This window comes from Tauraco erythrolophus, chromosome 8 (genome assembly GCF_009769465.1).
Source record: "Tauraco erythrolophus isolate bTauEry1 chromosome 8, bTauEry1.pri, whole genome shotgun sequence".
In the NCBI taxonomy this organism is placed as follows: Eukaryota; Metazoa; Chordata; class Aves; order Musophagiformes; family Musophagidae; genus Tauraco; species Tauraco erythrolophus.
In genome coordinates, this window is record NC_141472.1 from 26,719,495 (window position 1) to 26,738,646 (window position 19,152).

The 19,152-nt window shown below is 64.1% G+C and overlaps 2 protein-coding genes across 2 annotated transcripts in view; both read right to left on the minus strand.

Annotated features, from left to right (window-relative positions):
- SPEG (striated muscle enriched protein kinase) overlaps positions 1–4,891 on the minus strand; it is a 38,613-nt gene extending 33,722 nt beyond the window's left edge. Inside the window, 1 exon segment of the mRNA XM_086615336.1 lies at positions 4,483–4,891. Coding sequence (XP_086471462.1) covers positions 4,483–4,891 — 409 coding nt within the window.
- Positions 4,892–9,305: 4,414 nt separating this feature from the next.
- On the minus strand, positions 9,306–14,023 carry DES (desmin). Its single transcript, XM_086616000.1, is given in 13 exon segments — positions 9,306–9,329; positions 9,331–9,348; positions 9,473–9,498; positions 9,501–9,554; positions 9,815–9,864; positions 10,002–10,078; positions 11,435–11,530; positions 11,732–11,792; positions 13,467–13,609; positions 13,611–13,655; positions 13,657–13,691; positions 13,694–13,960; positions 13,963–14,023. Coding segments are annotated over 13 exon segments (957 nt in total).
- Positions 14,024–19,152: the final 5,129 nt, after the last annotated feature.

Here is a 19,152-nt window from a genome sequence, read left to right on the forward strand (position 1 = left end):
ATGGCAGGAGGCATTTGGTCCCTGCCCTGCCAGCTCCACTCCCGGCATCCCATCCTGCCCAGGGCTGAGGGACTGCATGCAGAGGGCAGGGGGGAAGCAGGCAAGAGTGCAGGCAGCAGGGTAGAAGCAGCTAGTGCCACCGTGCCAGGGCATAAGGCAGCAGTCTGGTGTTGGGAGGCAGGATGGGCACAGGGAGTGCTGGGCAGCCCCGGGAGGAGGAAGAGGCTGTCGCCCCATCACGCAGCCCCGCGCGGCAGCACTATATTTACCCACCCGCAGGCCGGGTCTCGGCCTCTCGCCTGTAACACAAGCCCTGCAGGCCGCCAGAATCTGAGGGGGACGGCACATTCCTCTGCAAAAATAAACCCCTGGCAGCGGGCGAGAGGGCAGGGGTGGAGGTGACTGACTGGACAGCTGCACCCACCGCTCCACTCGCCCGCTCGCTGGGGAGCAGCCCTCCCAGCCCACAGCACCCCAGGACGGGGAACCGGCACACGCGGTCACCACACCAGCCCCCTGCCCAGGTGGCCAGGGGCAGAGCTGGGAGCCCAGGTCTCCGGCAGCTGCCTGTGGGCTGGCCCCGGTGCCACCCCCAGGGCCAGAGAATGGGCACAGCCCCAGGGTGTGTGACTGTGCTTGGAGACTGGTGGCTGCACAGCCCATCCAGTCACCGGCCCTGCTGGCTGTGGGCAATCCAAGGGGCAGGTCCAGCTCTATCCTCCCCACACTGCCCAGCTGCTCCAGGGACCAGCTGAGACCAGCACCCAGGGCGGCACCAGTCAAGCAGCTCTGCAGATGCAGCCCCTGCACTGGCACAGCCAAGCATGGTGCCTACCCTATGGTGGGCACAGCAGCCTGGGCCAGAGCCTTGCCGCATCCCAGGTTCCTCCAAGGTGCTGCTGTGCCCCAGGGGTGGGGAGACAGTCAGAGACAGCAAGGGGAGACTGAGGCAGCCCCAGAGATTCCCACAAGATGGAGAACATGAGAAAGGGATGGTTTAAGTCCTGTTTGGTCCCTGAGCAGGGCTGGAAGGGGCTTTGGAGGGAAGGGGCAGTTGGCATGAAACATAGGCCTGGCGCTGCAAAGTAAGGGACTAAAATTAGGCACTGAGATAAATGGTCAGAGGTGCTGAGCCACCAGGGACACTGCCAGTGCAGCCATCCCCACTGGAGTGCCATTGCCATCGCCACACACCACCAGCTGCAAAAGCATGCTCACGTTGCCCCACTGTAACTCTGGGCTGGATGGGAAGGGGCAGTGAAGGGCTGCTGTGCACAGGCAGCTCCTGCCCTCTTCCCTGCCCCCAAAGCCAGGCAGGTGCAAGCTGTTCCCTATGCAGAGGAAAAGGTTCCAAGGAGGTTTGATTGCTGAGTGCAGGTGGAGGCAAGCAGAGCAAGACCCTGCGCTGGCAGCCCAAGACAGAGACACACAACCTTGAAACAAGAAGCGGCCCCAGAGGGGAGGATCAGACAGCACTGGCACGGTGAGAGAGGGCTGGGCTCTAAAAGGAGATTAGCTGAGGTTCTTAAGAGGTGATTTAATCTGGTTTACAGGGAAAAAAATCAGGAGATGCAGCTGAGAGGTGATATAGGCTTTAGCAAGCCTGGGGGCGATGGAGCCACGGTACAGAGCAGGGATGTCTGGAAGGGTCTAGTGGGTCCCTGGATGGACCTGGGAAGCCCCTGGCCTAGCCTGGTGCTGGTTTGAGAGGGGCCAATGCACCCCACCTGCCCCCCCATGGAGCTGAGGCACAAGGGAGAACGTGCAGCAAGAGAGGGGCAGAGTGGTGGGACACAGCAGGGATGGTGTGCTCCTGGGAGCCCTTGCACCCAGCTGCCTGGCCAGCCCCACATGTGCACTCGCCGCTCCCCATGCCGAGCACTGACGCACTCGGGGACCTGGGAGAAGAGCAGGAGAAAATCATTAGTGGGGTGGAGCGACAGATTCAGGGCAAGGGATTAGAGGAGCTAAATCAGGCTTGTGCAAGCAAGGGGGAATGCTGAGCTGGTGCAGGAGGAGCTGCCGGGGCCCAGCATGGAGCTGGACAGCATGAAGCCCCCCCACCCCACCAGCAGTGACCTGAGCCACCTGGGGAGAGCCAATGCTGGCCCCATGGGGAGTTGCAGCCTGGCCCATGCATCAGGGAGAGAAGATGGAGGAACCAGGGTCTGTGCCCACCAGAGACTGCAACGCGGCAAAGGCGAACAGAGCAAGGGCACCTCAACACCTCCAGACAGGGGAGGCCAGGACCCTGAGCCCAAAGGAAGAACTCATCCTGTCCGGGGACCTTGCACGTATTCCCTTTGCCCCATAACTGCCCGATGACCTGGTTCACAGGGCCCCCCAGGAAACGAGGACAGGGTGTCCCTGCCCGGCACAGGGACGGCACAGCCCCCAGTGGAACTTCCACAGTCTCCAGAGAGCTGAGTCTTGTCAGGGAGCGTGGGGAGCCCCCAGGCAGCCAGGGCCTCCATGCTGGAGGCTGGTGAGCCACAGCACACATCCTGGCAGGGTGTCAGGGCAGGCGGGTGCAGAGCAGTGGCACAGCTCCTCCATTTCACTGGATGACCCATCTGACCGCTCGACTGCCGGCGTGGAGAAAATGGCCTCGGGGGAACAACACACTGAGAGCCAGCACCCTGCAACGGGGCCGGGTGATAGAGCTGCACCCCCGATCACAGCCCATCACCCCAGCACCGGGCAGGACGTGGTGCTCCCCGGGCACTGCCGCAGCACACTGCCCAGACCTTCCTGCCCCGGGGCGGAGGCAAAGCCACACCGGGGGCTGCCGCGCTCCTCACCCAGCCCGGTGCCCCGGAGCCTCCGCGGCTGCAGAGGCATCTCTGCCCCGGGGCCGGCTCTTCGCTCCGCGGCGGCGAACCACGGCCAAGCGGCCGGCGGGAGGAGCGCCCGGGACAGGGTGACATTCACCCGGCACGTCAGGCAATCCGGCTGCTCCGTCCCTCCCTCGGCTGCTCCAGAAAGGCGGCGGCGAGTGCCCGTGCCTGGGAATCGGGAGCAGGGATGGGCGTACCAGCACAACGGGAACAGGCACCGGGGGAAATCAGGCGGTGCCGCACAGCCGGGCAGAAGCGGGGGGGCCAGGCCGGCGGTGCCGTGGAGGGGTGCAGCTGCACACCGGGGTGTGAGAACAGGGTGACACCCCCCCCTTAGCCCCCTCGGGACAGGCTGCCCCGGCCCCGCGGGGCAGTGCACATCTCCACTCTCTCTGCACACGCAGCACCATGTGTCCGACTGCACCGTGCCGCGGTCCCCGAAGGTGCGATGCACAGGGACGCCACACAAACCTGCTGCAGGACAGGACCCCTCCTGCACACTTCTCTGCTCCCCCCCACCAGGCCCATGAGCAGCACGTACACCTTCCTCCGTCCTCCAAACGCTGCTCCTCCAGCCTCCTGGCTCACACAGAGCAGCTCCTCCTCTTCCTCCATTGCTCCCCTTCAGCACCGCAAAGTCTCCTTCTGCACCACCCCTCAATGCCACCCAGAACCCCTTTCAAGGTGCAGCATCTCCAGCGCGCTTACCATGCCGCAAAGCCCTGAGTGCAGCTCCTTCCCCAGAGCCGCAGGGCTCAGCACCACCTCCCTCACTCCCTGCCCTCGCTGTCCCCATGCAGACAGCACAGCTCGCATCTCAGAGCAGTGCCACCAGCCAGCACCACACACTCCCCGACACTGAGGTCTGCAATGCCCCAGGGAGATGGCATCCATTCTGGAGCCGAGGGGCTGAGCCCCAAACCTGCCCGGCCCCCGTGCAAGGGCCCACCGCAGCCCCCATGCACTCCCTGTACACCAGAGGAGCATGCCCAGCATCACCCACGGAGACGAGTAGAGGGGCTGGCACAGGGCTCTACCTCTGCTAATTAACCACCAGGCCCCGCCCACAACACAAGCTCCACCCACTTTACAGCCCCACCTCCTGCAGTGTTATGCTCCTCCCCCCGGTCCCACCCCCGGAGGGTCCCAGTTCTCCTAGTACAGCCCTGGTGCCTGGTACAGCCGCGATGGTGATGCCACGGGCAGCTCTGCCCCGAGGCAGCTGGTGCATGGGGATGGCTTGCACAGGGGCACTGGGGGATAGTGGGGACTGTGTTGATGGCTGCAGAGGGTGGCACCACTGGTGCCATGCACCCGAGCCATGTCTCTCTCTCTCTCTCTCTCCTCCTGCCCCAAGCAGGCTCAGCATCACATGCTCCCAACACCTCCATGCCTGGCCCTGGCACCCTGCCTGGCCTGGCAGTCAGTGCTGCAGCCACATGCTTGCTCCAGGCCGGAGAGCCACCCCAGTACTGCCGGCACTGGGCACCCCAGCCTGCAGCAGAGCAGGCACACCAAAGCCCAGCCCTTGCTGGCCCTGGACGTGCACCATGGCAGAAGCCTGCAAAGCACCGCCACCACCCTCAGCAAATCCGTGCCCATGGCTGTGCCAGCGCAGCCATGCCGGCAGCCACACCGCCCTTACCTTCCATGTCAATGATAGCCAGCACGGCGCTGGTCATGGCCTCTCCCTGCTCATTCTCGGCGATGCAGGTGTACACACCGGCGTCCTCCTTCTTGCTGTCCCGGACCCAGAGGGTGCCATACTCCTCCCCACGCGGGGCCAGCGGCTCCTCGTTTAGGTACCAGCGGAGACTGGGCTGAGGGTTCCCCACCACCACCACCCGCAACCGGATGTCACAGCCAGTGCCAATCGCTGCGTTCTTCAGCTTCCGTACAAAAATTGGTGCCGTCGGGCGAGCCAGGCCCTCCTTGGGCACCCCTGACTCTGCCGTGACCTTGGCACGCTTCGGGGGGATGCCGGGGCTTGGTGGGGCTGCCCGGGGCTCCCCACCGGCCCTGCTCATGCCGCTGCGTGCCTGCGCTCGGTGCATAGTCCACAGTTCCGCCGCCCACGACCCCCGCTGCCCCGAGCTGGCAGCGCCGTGCCCCTCTTCTTCTCCTGCCTGCAGCCTGGGGGTGCTGGGTGCCTGCCAGGAGCGCCGGGGCAGAGGCGGCCCCCCGGTCCAGGTGCCGTCCGGTTCGGTGCCTCCCCCCCGCCGGCCGCAGCCTCGAAGGTCGCAGCGCCGTGGGCAAGCGAGGGGCTATTTTTAGGCGGGGGCTCGGGTTGCCGCTTGCTGAGCCACCACTCACCGAGCGCCCGGCACGGCACAGCACCCACACCCCATGATCTGCTGTGACCCTGAGCCCACTCCGCGCCTTGGCACCTGCTCCTCCACTGGCCTGTGTGTGAGTCCCGCGGGTGCCGGTCGCTCGTCGCCGAGCCGTCCCAGTGCTGGGGCTGTGGCGTCCCCCCCCTCACCCGTCCCGTCCCATCCCGCGCGTGGCCCCTGGCAAGCTGCGCTCCCCTCTGCCCCCTCTCCTGAAGTGGCAGCTGCCTCTGATATGTCACATTCCTTGGCCCAGCTCCCCCTCTCAGCGCCCGCTGCCCCAGCCCTGCAGCCCAGCTCCGCTTGCAAAGATAGAAAGGGGCCAGTGCCTTTCCATATTAGCAGTGAGGCTCGCGGGGGACCCAGCCTTCCTCCCCCCCTTCTCCTTCCCCGGCCCCTGTCATTGGATCGGGACAGAGAGACCCTGGTGGCATGTGGAGGCAAAGGACACCGTCCATGCTTCCTGCAACGCGAGACCCCGGGCAGGAGCCAGCCCACGGGGCCCCTTTGCCCCATCCCCAGCAGACAGCGGAGGGTCGGATCCCCGCATCCTGTGCACCCCAAATCCACCCTGCCAGGAGGCTGCAAACACAGCGAGACCCTATTTCTCTCAATGAGCCCCTGCCTTGCTGCCCTGGGCAGCGTGGGTTCTGGCCAGCCCCCCATTCAAGCTCTGCTTGAAACAGGAGCCACCCCGCTGTTCAGATTTGGGGTGCCCTGTGAGAGCTCTCGCACGCTGCGCTCCAGGCAGTGAGTGACCAGGGACTGCCTGTACCACGCACTGCCTCGCCACCCCCGGGCAAGGCAGGGCTTCCCCAGTGCCCAGCGCCATGGCACACATCTCAGCACCTGGCCACGGCCGCCCTCGCCGCGGTGGGCTGTAATCTGGGTGAGCAGGACGCAAGCAACACATCACGCTGCTTCCCCACCACAGGCCAGCCCCGCTGGCTTTGACACAAGCCTGTTGCCATCAACCCAAGGGTATCGGCACCGGTGGAGCATTACTGGTGAGCAGAAAGATCCTGGGATCCCTCTGGCTTGGGTGGCTGGGGCATGCTGGAGCGTGATGCCCACTAGACCCACAGCCCTGCTGCAGAGCAGCTGAGCAAGCCCCGGGGTCTCTAGGGGCTGGAGGAGAAGCTGCAGAGCCCAGGGAATCTCTTTCCTGCCCGCGCTGCCCTGCGGGCAAAGGGCTGCTCTGCGCCCTGCCTGTCCCCTCCAGAGCCAGGGGCAGAGCCGCGGCCCTGCCAGCCTGGGCCGGGCAGGAGGGGAGGTGTCGTTCCCTCCCCAGGACAGCCCTGGGGACCGTCCTCGATGTCATAGGGCCACCTGCTGGAGACAGCCCTTGCGGTCCGACACTCTCCCATCCCCGGCTGGCCCCGCAGCCAAAACTGGGGTTTGCATGCTAGCCTGTCTGTCAGGGACCCCCCCAGCCCTGTCCCCACTGCTAGCCTATCCCTAAAAGGCCACCTGCTGCCAGCCCACTGCCCTCCCAGGGCTCTGCTGCCTGGCAGTGGGGGAGCGGATCCTTGGATGTGTCCCAGAACAGAGCAACCCTAAGTACCTCTCTCCTCGTGCGGTGCTGTTTAACACCTTTGTCGGCGACATGGACAGTGGGATCGAGTGCACCCTCAGCAAGTTTGCTGAAGACACTAAGCTGTGTGGTGTGGTTGACACGCTGGAGGGAAGGGATGTCATCCAGAGGGACCTTGACAGGCTTGAGGGGTGGGCCTGTGAGAACCTCATGAAGTTCAACAAGGCCAAGTGCAAGGTCCTGCATGTGGGTCGGGGCAATCCCTAGCACAAGTACAGGCTGGGCGGAGAATGCATTGAGAGCAACACGGAGGAAAAGGACTTGGGAGTGCTGGTGGATGAGAAGCTCAACATGAGCCGGCAATGTGCGCTGGCAGCCCAGAAAGCCAACCGTATCCTGGGCTGCATCCAGAGAAACGTGGCTGGCAGGACAAGGGAGGTGATTCTGCCTCTCTGCTCTGCTCTTGTGAGACCCCACCTGGAATACTGTGTTCAGCTCTGGAGTCCCCACACAAGAAGGACATGGAGCTGTTGGAGCAGGTCCAGAGGAGGGCCACAAAAATGATCCGAGAGCTGGAGCACCTCAGCTATGAAGACAGGCTGAGAGAGTTGTGTTTTTTCAGCCTGAAGAAGAGAAGGCTCCAGGGTGATCTCCTAGCAGCCTTCCAGTACCTAAAGGAGGCCTACAAGAAAGCTGGAGAGGGACTTTTGACAAGGGCATGTAGTGATAGAACAAGGGGCAATGGATTTAACTGAAGGAGGGGAGATTTGGTTAGAGCTAAGGAAGAAATTTTTACAATGAGGGTGGTGAAACACTGGAACAGGTTGCCTGGAGCAGTTGTGGCTGCCCCATCCCTGGAAGTATTCACGGCCAGATTGGATGAGGCTTTGAGCAACCTGATGTAGTGGAAGGTGTCCCCTGCCCATGGCAGGGGGGTTGGAACTAGATGATCTTTGAGGTCTCTTCCCAAACCATTCCATGATTCCATGATTCTATGATTCTAAGTTCCCTTGCTGCATCCCCCATCACTGGGGCAAAGGAGCCGAAACCAAGAGCCTCGTATCCCAAACATGGCAAGAGGGGCTTGTGTGGTGGGGGAGAGAGGACGTAGGGGAGCAGGCTGATGCTGGATGTGGAGCCTAGGGTGGGGGCAGGTGCGGGTGGTGGGGCTGATGCCTGTGGGGTGCTGGGGAGGAAGCAGATTTGGGATGAGGGGAGCTCTGCTTGCAGGTTGGTGGCAACAGCCGGGGCTTAGATGGGTCCTGGGCAGATGTGGGTCTGGGGCAGGGCTGACCTGGGTGAGGACAGAAAGGGAGCAGCTGTAGGGCTGAGAGCCACTAGGCCATGGTGTGAGGACCCGTGTGCCTAGGGGGGTTAGGGGACAGTCACCCCAGAGCCCTTGCAAACCTACTCAAGGCTCAACTGCTGCAGCCCCGGTGCCAGCAGGGCTCACCCACACAGTACAACTGGGAAACCCACCACCACGGACAGCAAAACACTCCGGGGTATCTTCAGTGTAAGGAACACCCACATTTGGGGGTACTCTGCAGCCTAGGAGAAAGATGACTCAGGGGGATGCTGCCTCCCCCCCACCCACAACAGCCCAGCCCCTATGGCCTGTGCATTGCCCCCCCGGGTGCTGCCTCCCCACCACCCCATCCCATCCCTCCCCAGGGATGCACCGAGAGGAAGGAGTGATGCTCCACTGTTTATTTCAGCCGCCTGAAGAGTCACGTAGATGCAGTGAGGGGGGGGGTGCAGTGGGGCGAGGGGTGGGGGTGCCTGCCCTGGCCCCCAGGCCTCTCTCCGGCTCCTCTCCTTCTCTCCCCCCATCTCTCCCACTCACTCACTCCTCCTCTCTCCTGTGTCCACCTACAGGTACTCTCTTGGCTCAACAAGCCTGGCCCCACACAGTCTCCTGCTGCTGGGGGTCCCCATAATGGGGGGGGGGGGGTGGACACTGCCCTCCTCTGCCCCATGGGGCAGCCTCTTCGGCCAGGGGAGCACAGGACCCCGACCCCCCTGGGTTGGGGGGTGATGCAGGCTGGGAGCACCCTGGCTCTGAGCTGGGCAGAGAATGGGGGGTTTGGCCTGGACCTCACTTCTCCCCATCCCTGGCATTGCCGCCATCAACCCGGAGAAGTGCCAGCTCCGGGGTGGCTGGCAGGGCTGGTGCAGGGGGACAGATCCCCGCTCCCACAGCATGAAGCCCAAGCCCTTGCCCAGTGGCAGTGACAGGGGCTGCGGGGGGTTCCAGAACCCACTGCTGGGACCGTCCGTCTCTCCAGGGAGCTGGCCCAGGCCACCACCTGCTCCCCCCAACCCCTCCTGCTGTCCCCTCCCCTCCTCCTGCCGCCCTCCCAGCCCGGGCCTGATCCTGACACCGGCGTTGCCACTGCGAAGCTGCGAAAGCAGAGCGAGCCTTCTGAAGCCAAGAGAGAGAGCCCGGGGGATGCAGGGGGACCCGGAGGCGGCTGCGCGGCAGGGACCCCTTGGGGCAGTGGCCAGGGGAGCACCGAGGGCAAGGTGGGGGGCAGGAGGGGGGCTTGGTGAGGGACGGAGGCAGGGATGGAAGATGCCGGTGGGCTGGCGGGGCAGCCTCCTCTACAGCACTTCGTGCTGCTGCTGGGGTCGCCTCACTCACCACCTGCCAGGAGAGAGGCACCGTGAGAGACCGCGCCGGGTCGGCACCGGACCCCCGAGCATGGGGACAGTGCCACACTTGGTCCCCCCCACCTCCCCATCACCCCCGGGTGCCGCCCTGTGCTCACCTCTCCGTCACGGGTTTCGATGGTTTGATCATGACGGTCTTTTTGGTGTGCACCTCGGAGCCGCGCTGCTCTGGGCTGGTCTCTGGTGGCAGGAGGACACAGGAGATGGGACCACAGGGACGTGTGACATGGGGGCACAGCAGTGGGGCTGAGCCCACTGTGGGGCTTCAGGAGCCCTGGCTTACCCCCCCTCCCCAACTTGTGACAGCACCCAACTGAGTGCCCCTACCCCAGGGCTCAGTGTGGCACCCAGGGGTACCTGACCTGCCATCCTGCCTGCAGCCCCCCAGGAGGGAGATTTACCCACGGTTCCAGGCCCCCTCTTCATGGTGCAATACTCACCTCGGAAATTGAGTGCGGAGGCAAAAGTCTGGTGCATGGGGATGCTGATCCTGCAGGGACACAGAGGGGAGAGCTCAGTGCCCGCCAGCCCCAGCCCTTGGGCAGCTGCTCACGGGCAGAAGCCCCAAAAAACTGCTGACCCTGCTGGTCCTCCCACCTTGTCCTGCTCCCGCCCGCTGCTGCTCACCGGTTCTCCTCGCCCTCCAGCAGCTTGCGGTACGTGGCGATCTCCACGTCCAGGGCCATCTTGACGTTGAGCAGGTCCTGGTACTCACGCAGGGTGCCGAGCCATCTCGTCCTTCAGGTGCCGGATCTCCTCCTCCAGCCGGGCAATGGTGTCCTGGTACCCGCCAGCCTCCCCTGCGAAACGCTCCTCCATCTCCCGCATCTGGCGCATCAGCGAGTCGTTCTGGGGGGACAGGGAGTGCTCAGTGAGGAGAGTACCCGGAGGAGCCAGGGGACACCTGGGGTGAGAACTGGGGGTTCTGAGGGTGTCCTAGGGGAGAGCCAGGGACCTGAGGAGAGCCATGGTCAGCCCTGAGCTGCGTCCAGCTGATGTGAGGCCATGATTGGTGGCCGTCACCCTCTGTCTGCCCAGCGCTGGGGAACAGGGTTTGGCAGAGGCAAGCTGGGTAGGTACTGGGCAACCTCAGCGCCTTCTGCCCAGGTGCCCAGGTCCCCCAGCAAAGCCATTCTACCCCGGTGGGAGGGCATGGAGCACCAGACGGCTGTCTAGGCTGGCACTGCCACACTGGTGACTGCTGGCTGGCTCCTGTGACCATGATCATGACCATGACCATAGACCATGGCAGAGCAGGACTGTTTTGCTCTGTTTGCTTGCAACCGCATTCTAAGCCTGCAACCAGACACCCCAAGCCTTGCGCCCGCCTGCCTGGAGCCTCTCAGTCTGAGACACCTTTTGCAATCTGCATCTTGACCCCAAGGCTCTGCCAAAATAACTTGCAGACACCCAAGCTGTCACTGGGGGAGGTGCCACCCAAATTTAGGGGACAAGTTTCCCCCATGGCAGCAACTCAGAGAGGTGGGAAGAGCCCCAAACCCCAAGATGTCCCAGAGGTCCCTGAGCAGCCCTAGAGCAGCAGGTCCTTCCAGGGAAGCTGGGGGTTTCCCCAACACGGCCCATGGCTCACCGTGCCCTTGAGGGCATCGATCTCGCAGGTGTAGGACTGGATCTGGTGCCGGTACTCCAGCATCTCCTGTTTTGCCTGCCGCAGCGCGTCATTGTTCTTGTTGGCCGCCTGTGTCAGGTCAGATACCTGGGGAGAGGCCAGGTCAGCGGGCATGGCCACCGGGATGGCTTGGGACCTGCCACGCCAAGGCCAGCCCAGAGCCCACTGCCTCCTGCACCTTGGATTTGTACCACTCCTCAGCCTCGGCAATGTTCTTGGCAGCGATGCTCTCGTACTGGGCGCGGATATCCCGCAGCGCGGCTGTCAGGTCGGGTTTGGAGATATCCATCTCCACTTGGATGTGCTGCTCCTGCAGCTGAGCCTGCAGCTCCCGGATTTCCTGGGGGGACAAGGCGACACCTCAGGGCACTCATTCCCACCTCCCAGCCCCACAGATGCCCACGGGAAGCGAGGGCCGCCCCCGACCTACCTCTTCGTGCACTTTCTTGAGGAAGGCAATCTCCTCCTGCAGGGACTCGATGCGTCTTTCCAGGTCAATACTTGCCAGCCGTGGCCGCATCCAGTCCTGGGGGGACACAGAGTGAGGGGTAGCATGGGGGAAACACCCTGGGGACATGGGGTGAGCACAGGAACCACATGTCAGGGCTGGAGGTTACAAAGCTGTGCCCAGGGACATGCCCCGGTGCTGGGGCCGAGCTGCCGGGGGGAGATGGGGGTGGGAGGGGAGGTGGGGGCCCCATGCCGCATGAAGGGGACAGGTACTTACGGCTCTGAAAGCAGCCAGGTTGTTCTCAGCCTCCTCCTTCAACTGGATCTCCTCTTGCAACCTGGGGGCAAAGAAAGGAGGTCAGGGGCACCCGAAGGGACCCTCGTCCCCCAGCGGCAATGTCCCCTCTCGCTGTCCCCGAGCCCAGCGTAGCCCAGTGGAAAGACAGCAGGCTGTCCTGCATTCCCGGCAGGCGGCGGGAGAGCTGGCGGGGGGCCAGGGGCTCTTCCTCCATTCCCTATTATAGTCAACACCGGAGAGAGCACAAAGACATGAGGTCAGCTCGGTGCCACACGCGCTGCCCCAGCCCTTATAGGGGAGAGTGGCCAGAAGCTGGGGGACGGGGTGCAGGATTTGCATGGGAGGCCTAGGGGATGGCCACCGGCTGAGTCGTCCTGGGGACAGCAGGAGGACAGGGGGTCCCAGCGATGCTGTGGGATGGGGGTATGGAGGGGAAACCACTGGGGTGTGAGCCCAAGGTCAGGGGCTGGAGCTGGGCTGTGCCAGAGGAGGGGACAGTGCCACAGGCTGCTGGCCAGGGGGACGGCGGTGGGCAGGAGATGGAGGTGCCCAGACGGTGCTGGCACATGGGGTGACAGGAACCCGACACCCATTTGTTCTGCACCCTGCTCCTCCCAACGTTCAGGGTCCTCCATGCCGCCACCCCCAGCCTCCCAGCATCAGGGGCTCTGCCCCACCGCAGCTGGGGCTGCAAGGGGGAGGCAGCAAGCTGTGTCACCCCCAGAAGGGGACTTGGGTTCCCCGGGGCACAGAGGATAGAAGGGAAAGTGCAGACCAGCGTCAGAACAAGCAGCTCTCACCCAGCATCTGCCTGTGCTGCCAGGTGTCCCCACACCAGTCGATCCCTGGAGGGTCACTGAGCCTGGATGCCTCTGCAACCGCTGGCCCCTGCCCCCTCCCCGCCACCACCCAGGCCCATGGCATCCTTGGAGGTTCCCCACTGCCCCCAGGGCACTGTGGACACCCACGGCAGGTCTGGAGCATGCCTGGCCTTCGGAAGTACTTCCGCTTCCTCCCCTCCCTCCTTCGCCTCCGGAGCCAGCAGAGCACCCCCTGGGACATCCGCCCCTCCTCTTCTGCCTGGCTGACTGGCTCTGTCTGTCCGTCCATCCCGCAGGGCTCAGTGCACCCATCCGATGGCCAGCCCTCCCTGGTGTGAACTGGGACAGGGACCCTGGGGGGGGGCCACTCCGACCCCCCAGCTCTGGGGATCCCATGGCATCACAGCCTGGCCTCAGCCCCACTGCAAGGGAGGGCGCAGGGGACACCCCTGTCAGCCAGAGCCCTCATACTGCCTGGGTGCCAGGTGAGGGCTGGCAGCGGCTATCCAGGGTGCCCTGCTGAGATGCCCAGGCTCCCTGCCCCACACCGCTGAGCCAGCTCCCCCCACCCACCCCACACTGTGGGTTGGGAAGCACCCAGCACCACTATAGCAGGTTCTGAGTGCCCTTCTCTCTCCCAAAACTCACAGCCAGGGACCTGGCACCCTGCAAAGTGCCCTACAGGCAGGTGTAGCCAGCAAGAGCGTTCTCCTGTGTCTGGGGACAAGGTGAGGGGGACAAAGGCGTGAGGCCACGATGGGCGCCAAGCATGGGCTCCAAGGGCGACAGTGAGCACCCGAGGGGCTGCCAGTGTGAGCTTTGCCACCGCCCATCCCTAGGAATGGAGATGCAAGGATGGATGCCCACAGGGACACACCAGGACCCCTCCTCACCTCTGCTTGAGCTTCTGCAGGTCGTCGAGCAGGTTGTCGCGCTCGACTTCGACACGAGCCCGCTGGTTGGTGAGCAGGTCCACCTGGCGCCGGAGCTCCCGCAGCTCCTCCTCGTACATCTCGGCCACACGGGTGGGCTCTTTTGCCCCGCAGTCGGTTCACCTCAGCCACCATGAGGGCATTCTGCTGCTTCCAAGAAGCGCACCTTCTCGATGTAGTTGGCGAGCGGTCGTTGAGCTCCTGCAGCTCCACCTTCTCATTGGTGCGGGTCTGGAGGAACTCCTGGTTCATGGCGTCGGCCAGGCTGAAGTCCAGCAGCTCACCAGCACCTTGGTAAGCGCTTTGGTAGGAGCGCAAGGGCGTCACACGGGTGGTGCGGAAGCTGGACAGGCTGGGGACAGCTGAGGTGCGGGACACCTGGTAGACCGCGGGAGGTGACAGAGCTGCCGCGCTGCCGCCCTTGCCCCCAAAGGAGGCTCGGGAGAAGACCGGGAGGCGCCGCCGAAGGTGCGGCGGTAGGATGAGACCCGCTGGCTGGAGGAGTAGGACTGGCTCATGGTGGCGGCGTGGGGTGGCGAGGCTGGAGCAGGGAGCAGGCAGTGGAGCTGGCGAGCGGCCGGCAGCTCGGAGAGGCGTCGGGAGGGGACCCGCCACGCCGCTATTTGTATCCTGCTGACATCACCCGCCCCTTCTGCTGCCGGGCAGCTGGGAGATGCTGCTGGAAGGGGGGGAAGGATGACGGGGGACGGCCACTAGCCCCCACCCACCACCCCTCAGCTTCCTGAACCGCTGGCCCACGGACCCCAGGCAGACAACATGATGCCCGGGGAGCCCTGGGCACCCCCCAGAGCCTGCCGGTGTATCAGCCTCCCCCTAGGCCCCTCAGCACTGCCGTGCCCCTGGGGGTGGGAGGGGAGGAAGTGGGGCAGGCTGGTGGTGAGCCTCCCAGCACTGCCCAGACCCCCATGGGGGTGCAGTGCCACTCACAGGGGTCCGTGACAGACAGACAGCCTGGGCTGACGCCAGAGGCAGAGACGGGCATTCAGCCCTCACACCATTACTTGCCCCTGCTTGAGCTAGACCCCATGACCCAGTGGCCCTGCTCCCCAAATTGGCCTTGAGCACGCCCTGACAGTAACCCTCACTGCCCCACAGCAAGAGCCACCAGGCTCAGCAGTCCCTGTGGGGCCAGACTCCAGTCTCCCACCCAGAGAGGGGGCAAGGGAGGGCCCTGGGAGGCGTCAAATTGTGGGGGGACCCCTGCTGTGAGCATGCTTGTGCTGACCCACCACACAAGCCCCCACTTTCTGATACGGAGGGGGCTGAGCATCAGTCTGGGGCTGGCCCGCTTCCAGGGTGCTGCTGAGTGACCCTGAGCAGGTGCTGGGTCCAAGCAGCCCCAGTGAGGGTGACATCAACCCCCACTCCCACCGCCCCCCCCCGCCGGTCCTCGCTCTGGCACATTCTCGAAGCAGCAGCAACCCAACCAAAATAGCCTCCCGAGCTCATACGCGTGGGACATAAGTGGTATTTATAGCCAGGGGAGGCACCCCATTAACCCTTCTTGTGCCAGGCGTATGGAAGCACGACTGGACGGGAACCCTGCCCGGAGCAGCCCCAGCCCTTCCCTGGTCCCTGTCACCCCCAAGAGCAGGATAAGGTCCCCATGTCATTCCAGGGTGCTGCGGGCTCTGTCACGTCTCCTCAGCCTCCCTCTTGGCCTGGCAGTACTTGGGGAGCAGAAAGCCCAGCTCAGCTCCTCAAACCTTCCAGAATGCAGAATGCCCTAGTTCACCCCAGGACCCCCACCGCAGCTTCTCACCTTCACAGCTTTCCCACCTTCTAGGCAGGTGGTGGGGCCAGGGCAGGGACTCCCGGGGCCATGCACAGACCCTTGCCAGCTAAGGAGGATATTCTGACGGAGGGGGGCTGTGCTGAGGGACCCCCTCAGGGAGGTCTCCCTTGCCTGGGCAGCACCCCTCCTCCCAGCCCCCTCAGCACACCTGGTGACCCCTAGTCTTGTCCAAGCCAGGCTGTTTTGGCTGACATCAGCTGGCACAGTGGCCTCTGTCCCTGAAGGCCTTGGCGGAGGGGACCATCGTGCCACCAGGCACCGGGTGATGCAGCAGCGGGAGCAGCTCTCAGCCCTGCCTGCCCCTGCACCTCCCGGCCCCCTGCCCAGGTGCAACGCAGATTTTGAGGCGGTGCCAGGGCTCTCCTGCGGCAGCACCAGCGCAGCAAAGGCTTGGGCTTGGTCACAGCAGCATCTCCCACTGCCCCAGCTGAGGAAAGGCAGTCCTGCCTGCTCCCTGCCATCCCCCTGCCACCCGTGGGGCCAGCAAAGCTCTGGGACCCATAGCCATATAGGTGGCAGAGGCCCGATGCCCTGCATCCAGGCTGCCACCCCGAGCCTCCCATCCCCTGATCCCCTCCCGGCCGGCCTAGACGCGGTGTACACAGTGGCTTGCTGGAGGGTACACGCTGCCTGGCCGAGCCTGCCTTTAAAAGGGAAGGTATTTCCAGATGGGGTTGTTTCATCTCAGTGCAGAGGGAGATGGGAAGGAAGAGGGGGGCTTGTGGGGTGTGGAGAGAAGATGGAAAAACAGACAGCATCCTTCCTCATTCTGGCCCTGCTCCAAGCATGCCCTGCACATCCCTAAGCACCGCACGGTGTACCCATGAGGTGCTGGCACGGTGGCAGCCAGCCCTTGGCTGGGGTGCAGAGGGGCAGTTGGGTGCCCACACCAACGTAGGGGATCCCTGGGTCTGAGCCAGGACCATTCCAGCCGTACCATTCAGCCATCCCTTCCCGTGACCCCATCCCACTGCCCTGCTGGCTGGGGTGCGGGAAGGATGGTCCCCTCAGGCACGGTGTGTCCAGTGGTGCTCAGCATCCTGCTATGGCGCTTCAAGCAGGGCTGCAGCCACGCAGACCCTTCCCCAGGCCTAGAGAGCCCTCATCCCCTTCCCACAGAGCAGGGGGGTTTGGGGTACCTTGGGGAGGGGAAATGCACGCTTGGGCTCTGCTGCCAGGAGGGGAAGCGGCTCAGAGGGGTTAACCAGGAGCATCCTCCTGACCCGCTCTGGGACAAACGGTTTGAAGTGGCCTTTCCTTGCCAGCTGTGACAGCCTTCCGGGACGGCTTTGTGCAGGCAGGGGCCCCACAGCTGGCAGAGGACAGACAGACGCCTTGGACTTTCCGCAGCCTCTTAGGAAAGCCCCGTCTGCACACGAGACCTGGCGGCACAGGAAGCAGGGGGCGAGGCGTGGGAGCCAGGGACCCTGACAGTGTCCCATCTCAAGGACATGTCCACAAGCACTCTGTGCCAGCTGAATCTCCAGGGGATGCGAAAAACAGGGGGCAGCGGTGCAGGGGTGAAGCGGGGGGAGACAGCGGGAGGGATACTGCCTCCTGTCCTGTCCAGCCCCGTTCAGCCTCTCCACAGCTCCAGACCAGGCCAGGCTGACCCAGACTGGCGGAGCCTGGTAAGAGGCCTCCGAGCCCCTGCGCTGGCCCGCCCCAGCTCCCGCCAAGCCCTGGGATGAGGCTGCTGCCGGGAAAAGCGTCGGGAGCTGGAATGTCAAACAACTCCCTCCGGTCGTGACATCCCCTTGAGCGAAGCCAGCTGCATCCCGCAGGCCCGCCCCTCCTCCCCGGCCCTCCCTCCCCACTGCTCCCCCAGGATTTAAGCTGTCCGGGGAACTGGGAACAGCCTCCCAGGCTGCAGGCATCTCAGGGCTTGGAGCTGGGCAGAATGTGGGAGTGGGTTGTCAGTACCTCCTCGACCCCGTACCCTGCCACCAAGGTCCCGTGCCTGGCCCTGGCTCAGGGTTGAGAAGAGGGATGGGAATGAAGCAGCAAGGGCGTCCATCCCCCTCCCTCCTGGCCTCTGGCCGTCTCCGTCCATCCCGCTCCTTTTACAGCCATGAGCCTCCCAGGCGCCTTTACCCTAAGAGGGAAGGACTGTGTGGCCCATTCCCCAGTGCTGACGGACCCAGGGCGCGTGCTATTGTCTAAATAGGAGATGGTTCTCCTTCCCCGCCTGGACCACAGCCCAGCCCAGCCCACCTGGGTCCCAGGAGCTAGTGGGTGCCCTACAGGTTGCAGCCTCCCACCCACTGCTCACCCCAGCTGCCCCCATGGCCTTTGCCCACCCCAGGGCTCAGGGCTGGCAGTGTGGGTGCACAGCTTGTTGGCTATCCCCAGTCCCCATCACCTGTGTCCTCAGGTGGTGGGAATACTGGGGACGATGGCCTGTCTCCAAGTGGCACAGGGATGCTAGGGTTGTCTAGTTGCCCCGTGGCATGTGTGGATGCTGGAGGTGTCCAGCATATCCCCCATAACCTATACGGATGCTGGGGTGTGTTTTCTTGCCCCTCTGGGTCTATGTAGGTCCTCAGGGTAGTTGTTGCCTCCCTGGTACATGAGGATGCTGGAGGTGAACAGTTGCCCCCAGGGCAATGTAGATGTTGGATGAAACCAGCTACCTCCATGACCATGCAGACCGCTTGAGGCATATACCTGTCCCATCACTCATCTCCAGCTAGCCCTGGCGATCCATGGGGATGCCGGGGCTCTTCACCCATCCCTGCAGCCCAGGGGCAGGCTGGGGTGTCCACCCACCCTCATGGTCCATGGGGACGTTCACCTGCCCTGGGGCCATGGGGGTGCCAAGGTTATGCAGCTGCCCTTGTGGTCCATGTGGATGTAGGGATGACTGATCACCCTCATGTCCATCGGGATGCTGAGGTGTCTGTCTGGCCCTCCCACAGGCCTCCATAGCATCACCCATGCCAGTGAGATGAGGTACGGTGACCTGCTGCATCACTGGCGCTCATGTAAGGCATGGTGGCCATTCGCTCAGCCTCCAGCAATGCCTGGGCAGTGATTTCACTTTCCATGCTCAGACACGTGGGCAGGGATGGTGAGGGACCGCCTCGACGGGTGCCATCTCTGTGCTCATCCTGGCAGGTGGGCAGGGAGGGGGTCCAGGCAGCCTGGCAGGCAGCAGGAGAAGGGGGCGGCACTTCCTTGGAGCTCCGGCTGTGTTTACAGGCTCTGTCCTGGGCTGTCGCTGTCGTTAACCCTTCCAGCGGGGCTCAGCTCCTGCTGCCCATCCCCAAAGCCAACCGCAACCCCAGGGAATGCTTCCTGGAGCAAAAGCCTGCACGGCACCCACCCTGGGCTGCCAGGGGATGTGGAGAAGGGCAACGGTGCCCTGTTCCCACCAGTCTTGCCCTTGCCAGGCACCCCTGGGCACAACGCGTGAGCCCAGCAGCGGGGTGCAAGCACCCTGAGGAGGAGCTGGCACTGGTTCTGGCGGGTTGTCTGGGGCTTCCCTGTTGCACCTGGGGGGTGGTGGGGCAGAGAGGGCTGGGGACAGGAGTAGTGCCTTCCCAAGAGCACGGTGATGGGATTGGGGGGTGGTCAGTGGCAGGTGCTGTGCAGCTCCTGGCATCCAGCCAGGAGTGTAGTCAGAGCCCACCCGGAAATAGCCATCGGGAGCTTTTTCTGGAAGACCTGCTGCTCCCGGGAATAGCTGCGGCATGCCAAGGCGCTGCCCTTTGCTCGTGCCTGTGGGGCTGGGCAATGGCCACACCCGGCCCTGCCACTCATCCCCTGCTCTGGCCACCCCAGATCTGGTACCCCCTGACTCCTGCACCCACTTCCCATGGGACCTATCTG